The sequence below is a fragment of the Schistosoma haematobium genome, chromosome 4, assembly GCF_000699445.3.
Source record: "Schistosoma haematobium chromosome 4, whole genome shotgun sequence".
Classification (NCBI taxonomy): domain Eukaryota; kingdom Metazoa; phylum Platyhelminthes; class Trematoda; order Strigeidida; family Schistosomatidae; genus Schistosoma; species Schistosoma haematobium.
The window spans coordinates 28,661,866-28,680,361 of NC_067199.1; the positions used below are offsets into that span (position 1 = coordinate 28,661,866).

The 18,496-nt window shown below is 33.4% G+C and overlaps 1 protein-coding gene across 1 annotated transcript in view; it reads left to right on the forward strand.

Moving 5' to 3' along the window:
- Nucleotides 1-463: 463 nt before the first annotated feature.
- The window catches only part of JMJD6_3 (jumonji domain-containing protein 6), a gene marked incomplete at both ends in the record, with an annotated part of 120,091 nt that continues 102,058 nt past the window's right edge, over nt 464-18,496 (forward strand). Inside the window, 2 exons of the mRNA XM_051219346.1 lie at nt 464-626; nt 3,046-3,315. Of these exons, the coding sequence (XP_051066706.1) occupies nt 464-626; nt 3,046-3,315 (433 nt within the window). The remainder of the gene's footprint in view (nt 627-3,045; nt 3,316-18,496) is intronic.

Genomic DNA, 18,496 nt, shown 5'->3' on the forward strand with positions numbered 1-18,496 from the left:
ATTCTCAAAATGTGAGGTGCTTGCTATTTGCTTTCACAGAAAAGATGAGTTAGTTCTCATATACAGTTATCAATTATTTGGAGCCTTTCCATAATGTTATTTCTTCTGATCATACAAAACTTCTAGTAATGTACAATTGCAAACGAAAGAGAAAAAGAAAAACACTGATCTCCTTGTTGAGAAGTATCAGCTAAATATGTTTTTACTGTAACTATATGTAGTTCTCTTACCCTCCCCTGTTAAAATGTCCTCGAATTTTGTCAACCATAACCACAAGGAATGTTTGTTATTGGTTACTTATCTACAGTCACATCACGTTACTGTGAAAGAATTCTCTACCATTTTATTGATTTTTGGTATAGTTAAAATAATTCTCAGTGACTCTGTGATGTGTTATTCAACAACATTGTCTTGTATTGACCTTTTGCATTCAGATCCTTACAACTTACCTCATTACGTTGCAATGCGGAACCCTTTGATACAGTTGCCCGACCGTCAAGCGAATACATTTCTAAATGTTGGTGATCTTTTGTTTTATTGTGCACGTGCGTTTAGTATAAAGGGTTCATTAGATTTGGTGAGACGATGTTTCAAGATTGGTAAATTGCCTGAAAGAATTTGGTTTGGTAAGTCATCATAGACAATTTGTTGTGTTTTATTATTCAACAATGGATATTTGAAGTTCAGAACTACATACTTACGTCTGTTACCCCTAGTGTAGGAGCATAGGCCACCCACCAGCATTGTCCACCCAACTCTGTCCTGGACAACCCTTCCCAACACTATCTAATTCCTGTTCATTCTATTCATGTCTGCTTCGAACTCGCGACGTAGTGTGTTATTCCGCCTTCCTCTTTTCCTCTTGCTTTCAGGATTCCCAGTTGGCACTTGCCCCGTGATGCAGTCTGATGATTTCCTCAACGACTGTACTATCCACTTCCATCGTCTTTTCATAATTTCCTATTCAATTGAAAATTCGTGTTTTCTCTCCCACAGCAAGCTGTTACTGATGGTATCCAGCCGACAGACATTGAGTATCTCTCGTAGGCAACTGTTTATAAATACTTCTACCTTTTTGATGATGGTTGTAGTAGTCCTCCACGTTTCAGCTCCGTACAATAGAACTAACTGTATTGACATTTGTATCGAAGATTATGTCTTTGATATTGGTTGACAGTTGTTTTAAGTCGCATATGCTCTTAAATTAAAGGAATGTTATCCTTGTTTTTCCAATCCTCACCTTTACATCTGCATCTAATACTCTTTGTTCATCGAAGATGCACCACAGGTTCTTGAATGTTTCCATCACCTCAAGGCCTTCATTTCCTCAAGTGTGATTGTGTTGGTGTTCTCTGTGTTGTACTTGAGGATCTTAGTTTTTCTCTTGTGTATGTTAAAGCCTACTAATGCACAGGCTGCAGCAACATTGGCTGTTTTGATCTGCATTTGTTGATGTGTATTTGATAGAAGGGTTAGGTCATGTGTGAAGCACAAATCGTCTAGTTACATGCAAGCTGTTCATTGTATTTCGTGCTTCCCCTCAGATGCCGAGGTGATCATAATTCCGTCAACCACCAGAAAAATAGAAACGGAGAGAGTAAGCAGCCTTGTCTGAGACCAGTTCTCACTTGGGATGCATCTGTCAGCTGTCATTCGTGCACCACTTTGCAGTATATTTCGTCGAATAAATTCCGTATGATATTGAAGATCTTCTCAGGTACACCATAGTGTCAAATACAATTCCACAAAGTTTTCTTATCCACACTATCACATGACTTCTCATAATCAAGGAACGTGATGTATGGTGACGAGTTCCATTCAATTAATCGTTCAACAATGATCCGTTGTGTAGAGATTTGGTTTGTGCACGACCGATCCTTATGGGATCCAGTCTGTTGATCGCGAAGTTGGGTGTCTACTGAGTCTTTCATCCGTTTCAGCAACACACTGTTGGAAACGTTTATTCACCCGAATCTCAAAGTCAATTGGAAGTTTTTAAAGTTATGGTTTATATTAGTTTCAAACAATTCTTTTCTCAATTTTATAAAACTACAGAAATCCCAATAACAAGTAAACATATGTTTAAATAAATACTGAATATTCTCCCAATGCAAACCTATTTCGTTCAACTGTAGTAAACAAGAACACCAGTGGGCATAACCAAATTCATTACAATATAAAATTATAGAACATCCTAGAAAAATCTGAGAACCATAAAATAAACACTTCATTTGCGAAATGTCAATCAATCGTCTCATACTTGATTGTTCCTTCGTTTCCACTCCAACCATCCTCTATCCCTGTCCTCTGTTCTTCGATCTCAACTTTCTACCACTGGGCACTTCAATTTCGATTGATGACAAACACTACTTACATCTGTCGACTTCAGCAGTCCACACCACACAACTAAGATTTAGATTAATCGACAAGTATGATGATTTCTTAAGAATAATCAACCTTTTGATATTCAGAGCTTACTACTTTGCAACGGGAGAGTGTCCACTACCACTTCTGTTCGATTCTACTTACTGTCCTATTTTTATCACATTCATGATGTACTAACCAACCTTAGTTAGTTGACACCAGATTGTAAATCAATAGAATAACAATTATCAAAAATGATTATTCATGAATGTATCGACTCAACATCCGACTCAGTTTACAAGACTTAATGTATAAAACCAAACATTATCATAATGAAGGAAAACAAATGTTTTACATTAAAGGCCGACACCACAAGCTAATTATGGCAGAACTTGTACTTGGAAGGAGGATTTATAATTCATTCTCTTCATATTTTACCATTAATTATACATGACTACTTGAACTGATATATACGGTCATAAGAGAATTTTTGTTCATGTAGCACAAATAAAGTATTTTAATAAGTCATAACTACAAACGTTTAGTATTTTGAAACATCCATTGTACAGATTCATAAAATACATAATTGCAAAGAACTTTGGCTCATCGAAAATTTTGTTTAGGCTTATTTTGACAAAACAATATCAGATATGTTTCGACTGATTTCTTTTCGATTCTCAGATGTCGGACCATCTGTTGAACAGATTATAGCGTACACAAATCCACTTGGCATATTGTTCGGTTTGGGAGCAAATGGTGGAGGTGTAATGATGAGTAAGGATATGGGGAAAACATGGATTTCAATCAACCCATTCATGTATCAAAACACTTTAAATACGTCGACTGAAATCATTACAGCTAGTGTCATACCATGGATTTCATCAACTGGATCAATTGACAATACACTGTCTGAGTCATTTTGCAAGATGCGAGTGGCTAATCAATGGAATGGTAAGTAATGTATATTAGTAACCAGATGCTCAAACGTGTTTTCTGTCATCCCACATGAAAGTGTGCATCAAAACCTAAGAGTTTTCAATATTTCTTCAAGGTTCAGAGTTATGACAATTCCAACCGAACACATAACTCTTGTGAAATGCACTAGATAGCATTAACAATATGTGTGATTTTTACATCTCATATAGTCGGTTTTTCCATGAGTACATAATTCGTCTTTCACACGGTTGTCGTTAAATAGTAACTTTGTTAATTCCTAATAATGCATAACTTAATTTTTGTAATTTAATGCTCAAATGAAGACGTCAACACTACATTCACATGATTTTATTGAGGTGCACACAGATAAACAAGAAAATTTTAATCTGAATTGGTTTATTTCTATCGATTGATCCCACCGTTTGCATACTTGTAAGATTTTACTCATTGTATACTGGTTTGACTGCGTTCTACTATCTAGTATTGTTTAAATAAGATAGATTATTATAGGAATTATTACAGCAGATAGCCAGATTTCTATGACATACGTGTTTGGTTATACCGTGGATACAACACGCATTCGCGAACACATCGTAGCTTAGTTATAGTTCTGTTATTAACATTCGAAATATGTCTATCAAAAATGATACTTGGATTGGAGTTTGAGAATTTAGTTTATCAGCTGAATGATCACCGTTTGATCTTGTTTGTTTTTATATACATCTCTTATAGTATGCATCAACGCCATTTATGCAAGTAAACTTCTATTGGCAGACTGGACTAACACCTGTCCAAACATCAAGCCTTTTTAACCGATCAATCACTTTCAGTTGGAATACAAACTTTGTTCAAATATTTGTGCCTTTTCAATGTGTCCATTTTATGTTGTGTGCAGTAATAGAACATTTAGTTAATTTTCTATTATATTACTTATCCTACAATTAACCGTTTCAAATAAAGTACATATTAATCACATTTGCATTATATTCTGACCTAATGAAGAGTGGCTTAAGTAGGAATTCAGCAGACTGTTGGTTGTTATCTAACTATTTTCTAGTGTAAGAACAGGATTTTTGTAAATTATAGCTTCAGTAATATCTCGAAGTTTAATTTCAAGAAGTTTGTTAATCTGTTTGATAATTATACTATAGCTTGTGACCATCGAACTATGACCCTTATTTTAGTGAAGGATAAATTAGATTTTCAACACATACTTGAGTCATCTGATGCAACTTGAATATAGTCAGTAGAATTTGCATACTATTATTTTAGGAAATAAAACATAAGAATAAATTTAAAGACCTTCTTCCAGGCCGAATGCTTCCTCACACAGATTGATAAAGTAAAATGAAGTCAACTGGATATGTTGTCTCAGATATTTCGTTACTACATATCAATCTGTTCAGTAGCCAGGGAACTTTACTCAATTATAAATCCAGCGTTCTTCCAACTGAAAGAGGATACAACGTTATTACGAACATTGGTTTTATTTTTTATATTTCTCTACTATATCAGTTGATAACAATCTGTATTGCGCTGCAGTGGTAAATCTTCCTCGGTTTTGCATCCATCTGTGATACCAACAAGTTATTTGACTGACGACTACCATGGGCGAATTCGTTGAAAATGTACTATTTGTACTATTTTAGACGAACTAAATATGCGTCTTATTTCTGGATACCCTCATAACACACAAAACTATGAAGTGAACTCTGTGTTCCATAATCCAGTGACTTTTAGTGAGAAACGGCATTTCCAACTAGTTTGGCAACTTCTATGTTAAACGGATTTAGACAAGTTATTTGTAGTTATATAGTTTAAAAATACATATATCAATAAACCTAATTATGACATCGATTAGTTAGAAACTTTATGGAAGACCGTTTTTCAATTAGTTCTTCATAGATAAAAAGCAGTCAATCAAATAGTAATTGTAGCGTACGGAATTTTCCAACTGGTATAGCTATACACAAAAGGAAATTAGTTAAAATGACTTGGATTAGTATTTATCAAAGATCACATCCATTTTAAACAAGTTGTATGATTGCTCTGCGCCCTCTAGCTTGGACAAATCACTAGAAATTTATTCCACCAGACTCTTGTATTCTATTTGCAACACTATTTACTAACGCTCCATAAACACAATTCAGTGTAACAAACTACATTCTGCCGTAAAACTATCGATTACTAAAAGTATTATAGCCTATGTTTGTAGTTCTTCCTTCGATCTAAGCTCACTCGGTTACTCACGAGGTGTTTAGCTTCCGTTGTATTAGCTTATGAAATTCTACATAAACACTATCCTTGTTTAACATGGTTACTCTCCGCAACATATTAGTTTCATTGCTACATTCTTCATTTGACCGATGAAAGAACCTAGAGTTATTTCATGGTGAAAATACTGCTACTGTATATTGCGCCCAACATGATCTCTAAAGTTTTGCAACTACCCAATGTTGTAGTTGTTACATCTGTGCACACTATATTGAAGCGTTCATAACAAAGTCGTTGCTTCAATCAGTGTTCACGAGGAACTGACTCACTAAAGAATTTAAATTTAATACCTTGTGCAATATGTTTTGCTTTATAAGCAGTTAAATTGCAAGGCTAATCTTTTAAAATATGCTTTTATCTCTATCCAAGTCATTGATATTTATATAGCATATCTATCTGATGCATCAGGCTATCTGCCATAAATTACTTTAATGGTAGCTACTATTGATAGAAACCGCGATAAATTATGTTGCAAGTATCAAACTAAAATGTAGAGCCTAATTGCTTAGCATAGTTACACTATCAAGATACCCTTCTACTGATAATGTAACAACTTACATTCAGATCAATAATAGAAATCTAAATGAAATGGATTACATACGTTATTCGTTTTGAGATTTCAGTTGGCCAATCCACTTCACAACTCTCTATGACCACATGCTGGTAATTAAGCTGAGATTTATCTCGGTTTTTGAATTAAGGTCTTTTGCCGTTGATATTTGAAGTTTATTTTTGCAAATGTTTTGCTAGTTCAGTATGAAATTATTAAAAGTGTATGGTATAGTTTCTTTATAAGTCACGTTTTTTGTACTAATGTTGACTTAAATCTATATTCAGAATAAGGTTATAAGCCGTTCACTAAGTAAGTAGTAGTCTAATTTTATTCATCTTTAATTATTGTGTTGAACGCTTGATAACTAGTAATCCTCAGGTTTTGTTCATCTATGGTTGATTTTTATTTGGTTTGTCTCTTTGATTCGCTTGATATACAATAAGCTTCAACACTATCCATCTTTACTTCTGGTTTTAAATCATGGACAATATTTAAAGCGAATGTGATTATTTATTATGATAAGATTTATTTAATATTCCGTATTGGAACATACAATTAAATCAGCTTTCTAGATTCCTGTGGTGATGATGAACTGGATACTACGCTTTACTGAGTCGAAGGTTGAAGTGTAGATTTGTATGATTATCAATCGTTTTCCTTCTAATTATCCCAATTCTTAAAATACAGACCTTGCAATTTTCAGAACAAACGACATGATATCACAACTGCTTTCTTCATCAACCTTGGTGTTACAGGAAATATGCACCAACGTATTCTCAGAGAATGTAAATCTCCAAATAACTCTTTAATCCACTAGAACCATGGCGGTCGAGTGACCAATCAACCTTCGCTTCATGCTCCCATAATCTCTGAACCATTCCAGAACTTCAGACCATTTCAGAATGAAAACACAATAAAATGAAATGAGTATCATCTATTTTTCATGCTTCGATATTTAAAAGAGAATATAGAAGCACATTAAAAACAGTTGACTGACTAATAGGTCAGTTTTTGTCCGTTTTCTAATACTCATTTAGTACAATAAAAATCTTATCAACTAATAAATCTTTTTATCCGAACATATTACATGAAACATGCTATCGAAAATGTGATAACAGCAATACATCGCATCCCGTATAGAAACAATTAGCCGGAAGGTTTCTACGACAAAAATGTTATTAGGAAACTGCATAACATTAATGCATAAGTGTTGTGCGCCGATAAGAATAATAAGTGGTAATTTTTTGGATCTATTTGTGGACCAATACTATACGTATATTTTTATCGTATAATTGTTAATTAACTAAACTATTTGTATTCATGTCTCTCTCATCATTAGCTTTATTTCAACCTATGAACTGTTATTATACGATTTTCCATTCTTGAATTATTCCTTGTCTATTAATCACCACCTCCCACGTTCACAGCCACACTTGGCCAAATTTTGTAAAAATGTTATTTTCTACTTTGTCGTACGTTGTGGTCTGCTTGTTTGGTATATAAACCGAGTATGTTTGAAATACATGATTCATATCGGATTGGTGTTCTGGACTTAACTGGCTGGGCTAGGTGGAAAGCAGGACTAATCAGAACTCTAGGCTGTTCATACCGGTTTACGCGCCTTTGATCCGATCGATAAGTCACTGCTCTCTAATAGGCGGTCACAAGATATAACAATAAGAAAATATTAAACTGTACTGTTACTTTCAGTAGAGATGAGGTTGATAAACTACCTACAACTTAACTAATATGAAGGTATCTGAAGTAAACAACTTGGGAATATATATATATATATATATATATATATATATATATATATATATATATATATATATATATATATATATATATATATATATATATTAAGAATCTAAGTATAAAACAGATTCCTAAATTCGGTCACATTTTTTTTCCTATTTATACATTTATTCGATAATTTAAACACACGTACATCGACAGAACGATCTAGCTAGAACATCACTGCCTTCTTAAGCACTATACAATATGTCTAGGTAAAACACTGAATAAATTCACTAAATATTCTTTCCTTATCACCTAATGAAAACACAAAATCAGAATCCTTCACCACAATGTCGATGAAGATCACAGGAACTTCATATCTGTTCATTAAAAATAACAGAGACAAGTTTTCTGACTCAAAGTATACAAGTAAAAAGCCCTTTGCTCAATTATTTCTCATCCTCATATATATATATATAGATATTCCATTAGGTAAAAACAATAATCATTCCATGTCCCAATCAGACTTTAAATGACATGATGTTGGTGTTTGGAAATCATATGGTCAAAATGTCGTCTGATTCAGTTCAATAATTCAGAATAATAAATATCTCAAGCTAACTTTGGTCAATGAATAGTGATAGTTGACTGTAAAACTCATATCAAACAAACTTCCTAAAATTAGTGAACCAAGTCATTATTTAAAATGTATATTAAAGGTATAACAGTAGTTTATGTTACATACAACATGTAGCACCTGCTTATGGAAATATAATTAGACACGTATTATCAGTGGAAACTCGTCCGTTATTATAGAAAATATAGTAAAATATGAAACTATGAATTTGTGACCTGTATATTATAGTCATCTCCCTATTCTTCTTTAACCTATTGATCATTACGCAAACTCCTTTTGATATTTGAAATCTCGGATCATTACATGAAACAATGAATTTTATTGGTAGTGAAGAAGTATTCCTGTGGTGTGTGCTACTTATGTTGACATATGTAGTATATGACGCGAGTTAAAAACCTATTGTCTGGCAGCAGAAGATGGGAGAAGATCAAGAAAGGAAGAGCGGGCAGTGAAGAAATATTCCTATTTATCAAGCAGACACAAAGCTGAATGTTTCACTCCGAATTCATTGAAACATTAATTCTAATCTTAGTAAGGTGTTCGAGTAAATTATACATGAAGCTCAACATCTGATTGAACTTATAATAACCGTGAACAGAATGAAAATTATCCACTAGCCGTTTTCTCATTGTAGTGAAGGATCTATTATGTCTGTATGTAATTAGTGGATGTGTTATTCAGTCAATAATTAGATATTCTCCGAACATGTTTCCAGGTAATACTGATATTACAATGACGAGATAAGCTTGTTCATTCAAATGATTTTGATTTTTGACAAATTCTTAGAAACAGACTAAATTGTTTAATGACATTCATTTATGTAATTAATTCATAAAACTATTAATTAGTTAAGGATAAGCAGAAATAATGAGGAATATTTGTCTTCAATGAACATTGAGAAGTGATGCCTGATAGGCGGAAACTATTAACTAAGAAACTAAATTGTCAAGTTAATTATAACTGTTATTCTGAATTAGGTTAATTATAATATGCGAGTTGACATTCAAATTTATCTGAATGTTGTAGTCAAATAATGTCAAGCCAAATAGAATTGTTATCAGGGAAAATATAAATAAAATCCAAATGTCTAATTCAATATTTATGAGGAAGTATGTTGTTATTCCACTGAATGTACTAATAAATGAGAATTTGATTACATGTGTTTTTCCATTGCAATAATAATTATAGGAATCATTATTATCACGTAGTGCAGACAGACACATTTTAGTATACACTATACTTTCCTATCAATTTCGGAAACTTTTATGCAAACCAAACACTCCAATGAGCTACTGATCAGTCCATCAGTGGAGAAACGTGGATCTATTCGAAATATGTTGTATACACATATACTCATTAAATTCAGATGTCAGAAATATTCGAGTGATAAACACCTTGGCATAGGTGGGCACGCTTGCTAGCATGAATTACATGCAATCATAGAATGAGCAGACATGTCGAGTCATCTCAAAATTACACTTAGGTGTAGAAGTTTCCGTTCGCAATTTCACGTTACATACACATAAAGAACGCACAATCCGAGCACCATGCACTCTATAAATAATAAGTATATATATGTATGTGCAATCACCCCAGTTCATAGCCTAGCAGTTTTTCCACTGAATGAATATCAAGTACTCAAATCAGTATTCTAATTGATCGTCGGACTTTTCTTCCTTTATATAAATATACTCTCACTTAAAGTATGCTGTTTATGAAAGACTAGAACATATTACATTAGTCAATGACGCAATATGTAATATAAAACAAAAGTCTTTATCAAAAATCCAAATTCTCGGTATTTAGAAAAGTGTTAAACGTTCACTCATCCACTTCCATGAGAAGAAAATAAGGATTACATTCTCAAATTGATTCAGATATTGATCAGTTAAGCAAGGTCTTGTTAGATATTTTCAATGACAATGAAAACCATCTGATAAGCAGTTTGTATACCAACCAAACTATGATAAAATGAATGGTAAATTTAGTGAAATAATAATTTACTTTCTATTACTGATATTTACTTCAAAATATGCATTCAGATACCACTATTTAGCATATTGTAATATTATTGTTATTATGTAATACAGTAATTGATTTCGGGTTCATTCTAACAAGCTGTATATTGTAAGTACACGGTGCAACGAAAATGCCAAACAATGAATTGAAGATCGAGTGGATTATGTTTTTATTCAGTATGAAAATATAATAACAGACAGATTCGATCCAGACTTTTTCATTCAAAAAGAAATGGCAAAGCTGAGGAAACTGGATTTCCAATTAAGTAGTTATCATTTTTGTGAAGGTAAAAGGGATTGAAATAGTCATAAGATATGTTTCGAAGTGAACGACTTGATACTAAATACGTCTTATGACATTATGCACAATACGTTGATATCACGGAATGCAGGATTTTCAAACAATCCTTTTGATGGCCTCTGCACACATTGATATTTATCATAGTGAATTATTGATTGAAAGCAAAAAAGCACATATGCTCAATGGTTGCATCGGAATAGTAAAATTCCATGTTGTACTTTCAAAATATCATTCCTGACTACTTCAATTAGTTCAGTGAAGCGTTTTAGAAACCGATTCGAAAAGGATTAATGTTTTCGAGGTATTTTCTCTACAAACACCGCTTACCATTGCATAAATATTCAGTTCTTAAATTTTACAGGAAATCATAATGGTACGGGTTATGTTACGGTAGAGACAACCATGGTGCGAATATTTATATATATTTTTGATGCCTACTGAATAATTAGTCAGTAGCCATACGACGAACAAGAAAGTCAACAGTGAATTTGTTGTCGAATTTATCATTTGTGATAACGCAAAAGGCCTTGTATTTAGTACTCCAGTCATTGAATAGCACATATTCTACACTTTTATGTACAAATAAGGACTAGTTTTAAAATATTGTGAGATATTTTTGTACTACATGTAAGTGCTTAAATCGAGATTTTCTTATTACCTGGCCGCATGAACTCAACTGTAAACTTGTGAAGGAAACCTGTATGTTGTTAAACTATTCAGAGATCTGCTTGGACTATTAACTTACAAAACAAATGTAACTGCTTATTGATATCTCAAAATAAATATTTTTTACAGAACAAACATTACACTTTTACTCTCATTGTAACATTAAAACAAATGAAATCTAGCAGACCTATCACTTTTCAACAGTCAAATTCACCAGTTGATCTAAGCAAGACTACCATTGAGAACCTGGAAGCACTGGATGGACATTTCAATGAATTTTGTATGAAGCTGTACAATTGTATGTATGAAGGTACAGATGGATGTTGAGGAGAAGGAAAATAAAAAATCTTACACCCTTAAAATTAGATAGGGACATTTTGCGATACAATTTTTCGAAAAGATAGATAATAAAACAATAACAGCTTAAGGCCATAGTACAAAAAGCCAGACCATACTACTCATACAAATAAAATTGTGGTTTACGTAAAGCACGTGTCGTTTCAGAAAGAGGTGATCGAAGATTCAAGAAAATCTTATGGACAATTACCAATTCAGTCACATGATTATAGTTTACTCGATGTTCAAGAATGGGACTTCTAACCGTTTTCCGCTCTGCTTTTAAGAATCAAACAGCATTATGTCCATGGAAAAGTGTTGACTATGACCTATGCACCTTGTTCCACAAATATAAATGAACTGACAGATGAATGTTAAGATGATCAAACACAGGGTCATATTTTTTAATGATATGGAAGACAGATTTTGGTTCTGATAGTTGGCCTTAGCTTTGATGCAAAGAATGTACCCGTAGTTGCTTCGGACAGAACGCTGTTAAGTACACCGAAAGTTTTACCAGTTTAAAATTTCAGATTCATTTAATGTACATCTAGAAAACGAAATTTCTGGGGTCATTATTCAAGTTTCTTTCTCACTCAGCCTGCCACGGACGTTACGTTAAGTGTCAGTTAGCATGATGAGTCAATAGGATTTTGAAGTCTGTTTATTGCCACCCATCTCCAGTAGTTAGTTTCCCACTGCACTTTCGTTTTACAGGGTCAACCCTTTATGAATTCATCTCTCCTCTTTGTTAGCAATACAAAGAGATGTTGAATCAATAGGCAGGAAAAGTCACAAATCAAAAATGTTGACACCTGCCTATGCAGGTGGAAGTAACATGTTTTTTATTTGTCTACTTTGTGAATAATGAACCTATTCTAAGATCTATTTCAGGAACATTATAGTTGATTGTGGGAATCAAATGTCTACATATTACTGCTTAAGTCCATCTTAATTATTCAGTACCATTAATAGGAGTGGTAACGAGAGGTACATTTCAAAAGCACTATTCACTTCCTTCATCCTAATAACCAGACTCAATTTAAAATACATGTCGATTAGAAAACGCATACAAATGCCCTGGTTCCTTTAATTCTCGGTCATTTATGGCTAACATGGTCAAACATCTAGTAGATTAACAGATTTTCATTTATTCTGCTTGTCATCAAATTACTTAAAAATGAGAAAATTCATTTAAATGAAGCTCTTTACTAAACATTTGGAAGAATGAAATTAGTATCCATAATCTATGAAGATGAAATACACATCCACCAAGGTTTCCCATGCAACATATTTCTGTGACAAAACGCACAAATATTGGTTCATGTTGAATGTGGAATAATATTGTCCGACCGGCCATTTTTTTTTAAAAAAACCCCACCCCATAAAAAAAATTTTCCACCCCCAAACTACAATATTTTTCATCCCGTGTTTCGTTCAATGAAATGGCTAGTTTCAAAAACTAGATTTAATTGGTTAGTTATGTCTTGAAAATTGTTATAAATTATCAGTACTTGTCGACGAAGTACAATCTCAATCGTCATTATGGAGCAGAGTAACGTGCCGAGTACAAGCGCTGGTGTTTCTCACGTAACGGAAATGGAGGAAGTCTTTTTGACTACCTTGTTTCTGGTTGCGTTTCCATCGGTTGAAGCGTTAAAGACCACTATCACAAATTTTGAAAGATCGACTTACAGTCATTATGTAGTGAGAGATTCGCATATTGGCAGAGATCAAAAATCCTACATTAAATTTGTGTGTTGGCGAAATGGGCGTATAAGATCTAGCGGTTCGTGACAACGTATTAGACGGAGGAGGTAATTTGGTAAATTGTTTTATAATTTTTTTTAATGAAGGGCTTCTATGAACACCCAATGTCCAGCATTTATGTTTTGTAAGATTATAGACGGCTATTGGACTGTTGTACGTGGGAATGTACATCACAATCACGAGTGCAATTCCCTGAGGTACCAAGGTAATTCATGGATGCGCAGGTTAACGGATGGGGAGTTTGAAACTGTGAGACCGCTGCTGATTTCCGGTACCGCTGCATTCCACATAAAGAATTTTGCTTACCAATCTTATGGGAAATGTCTGACCGCTCAAGATGTCTGCAATATGCGGTACAAAGTGTTCTCACACGCGAACCTTCCTGGTACGGAATTTGCAAATTTATAATGTACACTATAGGTGATTACGGGAAATTGAAAGCCCACATAACATCCTTGGGTGGGCTTTGCGAATACGAATTGGACGATTTGAACTGTCTATCGTATTTCTTCCTCATGACTGCTGAGCAAGTGAATTTGGCCGGTCACTTTTGTGACGTAATTGGTTTTGACGGGACGTACAAAACGAATAACGAGGGGACGTACTACGTACACGTCGACACTAGCCGGTGCTCGTGTCCATTCTTCATTGAAAACGGATTACCATGCCGTCACGTATTGGCTTACTGCACACACAGTAACACCGATGTGAACGTACAGTCAATTTGTGACACGTGGTTACACTATGATGGTTATCTCTCCATATTGCAGTTGAAAATTATTTCCCAATGCAATTGAGTCAGCCAAGCATGAAGAATGCAGTGATAGCGTTAATCAGGCGAATGTCGGAGGAACAATGCAGTTCACTTCATGACTTCATAGTTCACGGTAGACTACCAACAACGCCAGTAAACTTGCATGGAGAACAGCATTCGTACACCCATTCAAGAACCTCGACTAACGTAGCAGTGCCGTTTATACAACGAGGAACTGTTGATTTGGATGAAACGCTCAGTAACGATGAGGAGGAAGTAATTTCTATTAACTCCGAAGAGTTAACTGAACGGGACATCGAAAATGAAGAAGAGGATGACGAGAATCGACTCTACGACATCTGTAATCTTGCGCAGCCTCCGTGTGAAACCGGTGATGCGGTTGGTTGGGTTTTCTGTAGATGTGAAGCAATGTTTCATACCTTCTGTGCCTACGACCCATCGCCGAACGTACGAGCAGTGCACTGTCCTATCTGTGGCGCCATTACAAACTAATAGTGATGACGTTCGACCGCGAGAACGAGTAAAGGCCCTTTTCAGGGCCACCCACAATTTGATTTCCATTATTTTTTATCTACTACTTTTCCGCCGCAAAGGTCAAGTGATTAAGCACTTATTAATGTCTCATGAATTTAGATATCCCTTAGAGATTAATAGTGGAAAAGCGATTATCGCTCATGTATTCGTAAACTTGTTTCTAACGTTTATTAGATATAAAGGTTAAGAAAACTTAGACAAGATTTTGTCATCTAATGAAGACTAATCTAGTAATTTTATATTGAAAATAATGTGATTAGCGTTCATGTTTTAGTAACACATTTGTAAACTATCTAATAAAAGTACATTTTGAGTACATTTTAATAGGAATATTTTAAATGAGTGAAAATCGTAATTTTGTCGTTAGGTCAATAAACTTATGATGACATTTATTAGTGAATGTAATAAGATAATTACAAAGATGAATGTGATTAAAACTCATAGAGAAGTAAACAAAATTGAGAAAATTAACTTATTTAGGAATAAAATAATGACATTAGAAAACAAGTTGAAACCATCATCATTGAAATGATTCATGTGATAAAAGGTCATACAGTAAGTGTAAAAAGAAATAAGAATATTATCCGTTTCATGAATACAAAAAACAAGAACTTCATATTCTTGTTTTATATTAAAAGTTCCTGAAACCAGAACGTAAACTAAGCCTCCATTGTTATTCATAACTACTGATTATATCACCGTATTCATTTGCACACCTCATCAACCATTTATGACTGGTACAATCACATTGTACCAGTTAAATATTCCCCTAAAATATTCAAAAATAAAAAATAATTTAGGAAACAATCGTTTTCATTAACTTCATCATCACACTATACAGTTATTAGTCCATAATTTTATTATTTTATAAAGTCCAAAAATAAGGCATGACATTTATGAATTTGACAATGTAATGTGTGAACAATGGTGAACGTTTACATCTGTAACGATATATATATTTACAAATTAAAAAGGTCATTCACTAAAGGTCGGGATGATTTGCAGTAAAGTGTTCAGTCACAATAAGTGACTAAGCATTATAGGAAAATTGAAAATGCAAAAAATTTTGTGTCAATGAAATGCATAGTATTGGAATTGAATCTTGTCAATTGACATAATAATAATAACGATCATAAGGAAAATGGATAAGAATAGCATTGTAATTGTTCATTGATACAGTTGACCTTATTCATATTTATACATTTAATGTCGATAGATATTTGTTGAGTCAGTCAGACGACGTAGGCTTGTTCATTTACACTTCATGAAACTGATATTTCAAATGATTGTCAAAAATGGTTACATTCATAATGTCTAGATAATTCAGGTTTCATATTACGGCGGTTAACAATATTCACACTTGACTGATTAAACAAACTAGTTTTTATTACGACCAAAAAATTAATTTTAAAATACAGAACTACAAATAATTTACAAGTGAACACAATAAACCCTTTCAATGGACTGTTAAAATTAACCACATTTAAATCTAACGTTGTCTAATTCTCATTATGAATGAACATTTACAAAATAATCCTTTACTAAATATTAAGTGTCTTTTTCGGAAAATTTATTACTACTTTCATATACTGTCAAAGTCAGTTCATTAAATGATCGTCTACGGTTGCCTCACATGAATTATACATATTGCAACCAGTAATTTATCATAATGATTTATTGATATGTTGATTTCTTTTTCCCATTAACACACCGTGTGTTACCAAAAAAACCTATGCACACACTTTGGTGATAATTTGTTTATTAATTTGGTATTAAATATTTGACTACCGACCTCATTCAGTAATCACAATTATCAAATATTCAAACCGGTTTACAGATGCTTTTTCCCAAAAACTTTCTTTTGCTGAGATACATATAATTATTCGTGTTCCGATAACTAACGACTTCAATTCAAGGTATACTTGATCGGAAAACAAAAATTGATACCAATACACATTCACTAACAGTGGGATTGCACGGTAATGCAATTAAGTTGGTGTATTTTTCTTCAAAAGTCTAAATTTTTTTCAAGACTAAGATTACACAAAAAGGATTATTCATTATCATTAAATTTCAAATGTCAAAAATGAAAATTCTGACATCCAATCACAGCTCCAGATGCGATTTCGATTTCAACTAATCACATTACAAAGATGAACAGTTTACGACCAATTACAAAACTATTAAAGGTAACAAAATGTTTGTTCATTATCACTTGAGCACACACTTGCAAAACAAGTCCACCAATCAACGATACCTAAATTTTTCATTCACACCCAAAATTTTTTTAAAAGGGGTGGTAGGGAATCATATAGGTCGGTCACTTAATGTCAACCTAGGATTGTTATATAAAATATAATATTTTGACGACTAGTATGCAATGTGAACTTAAATTAGGTTTATGTTAAGTGAAACTATGCACTTGATGATCGAAATCAATGAGTCAGATTGGGTGAGAGAAATAATGGTGCAATTACTAATTCAATCAAATGTTTACTAGAAGACGTTTACATGAATTTAGTAGGGAATAATAAATTGGGATGAATTCGAAGTAAATGAAGAGTGTATTCGGGAGACTAATAATGAAGTTAAACCAATAATAATAATGATAATAATGAAACAAAGATACGTGGATAAAGATAAGAGACAAAAAGAATTCAGTGAAGAAAATTTTCTTTTTGACGAAATCATTTATTTAAGCTGTACTTTCATATATATAGTTACATGGAAAATATATGTCTATAGGAGGATAGTGAAGATTGCATCACCGAAATGGATTCGAAACTAAATAACAAATGAGGTTACGTGCTAATCAAGGGGTAAGGAAGAAAATGATTTATGGGTCAGATAATAGTCCAATTGACGGATATAAAGAAAAATGACAAACATAAAGGTCATAATAAAAAACTGAATAATAATCAAGAAAACTTGTATAAGATAATAATAATAACTGATTACAGTTTAAAATGCAAAATAGTAATTTTAAAAAATGTTCCAGAAATTGCAGAAAACCCTGCAATGTTCGCAACTCACAATCGACTGACACGAAAAACAATTCGGGTACCTTCCGGCACGCGTTAACGGCAGCCGTATGTATTCGATAATCTATGTTAAACAATTACGTACTTTTACTTTACTTACGCCTGTTACTCCTCGTGAAGGAGCACAGGCCGCTCACCAGCATTCTCCATCAAATCCTGTCCTGGGCAATCCTACTACAACTCTTACAAATACTTGGACTTTAATTTCTCCAAGTGCCACTAATGTATATAAACAAATGTGTACTGGAGGACCGTTTGAATTTAATTTGAATATGTGTCTGGCTGAAAGACGTTGTTCATTCTTTACGTATTGGATCAACAGAATTGTGAATGGTATTGCAGCTCTTAATGTCACAAAAATAGATGTATATAAAAGTGGTTCAGATGTGTGGTTCTCAACCTCATTCTCTATAAATTTGACATCTGAACGTAGGTTAGTTTAAACTGATTAAATCCTACGTTGTTGTCCATGAATTGTTTTATATGCTACTGTACCTAGACTTACTTACTTACTTACTTACTTACGCCTGTTACTCCTCGTGAAGGAGCAT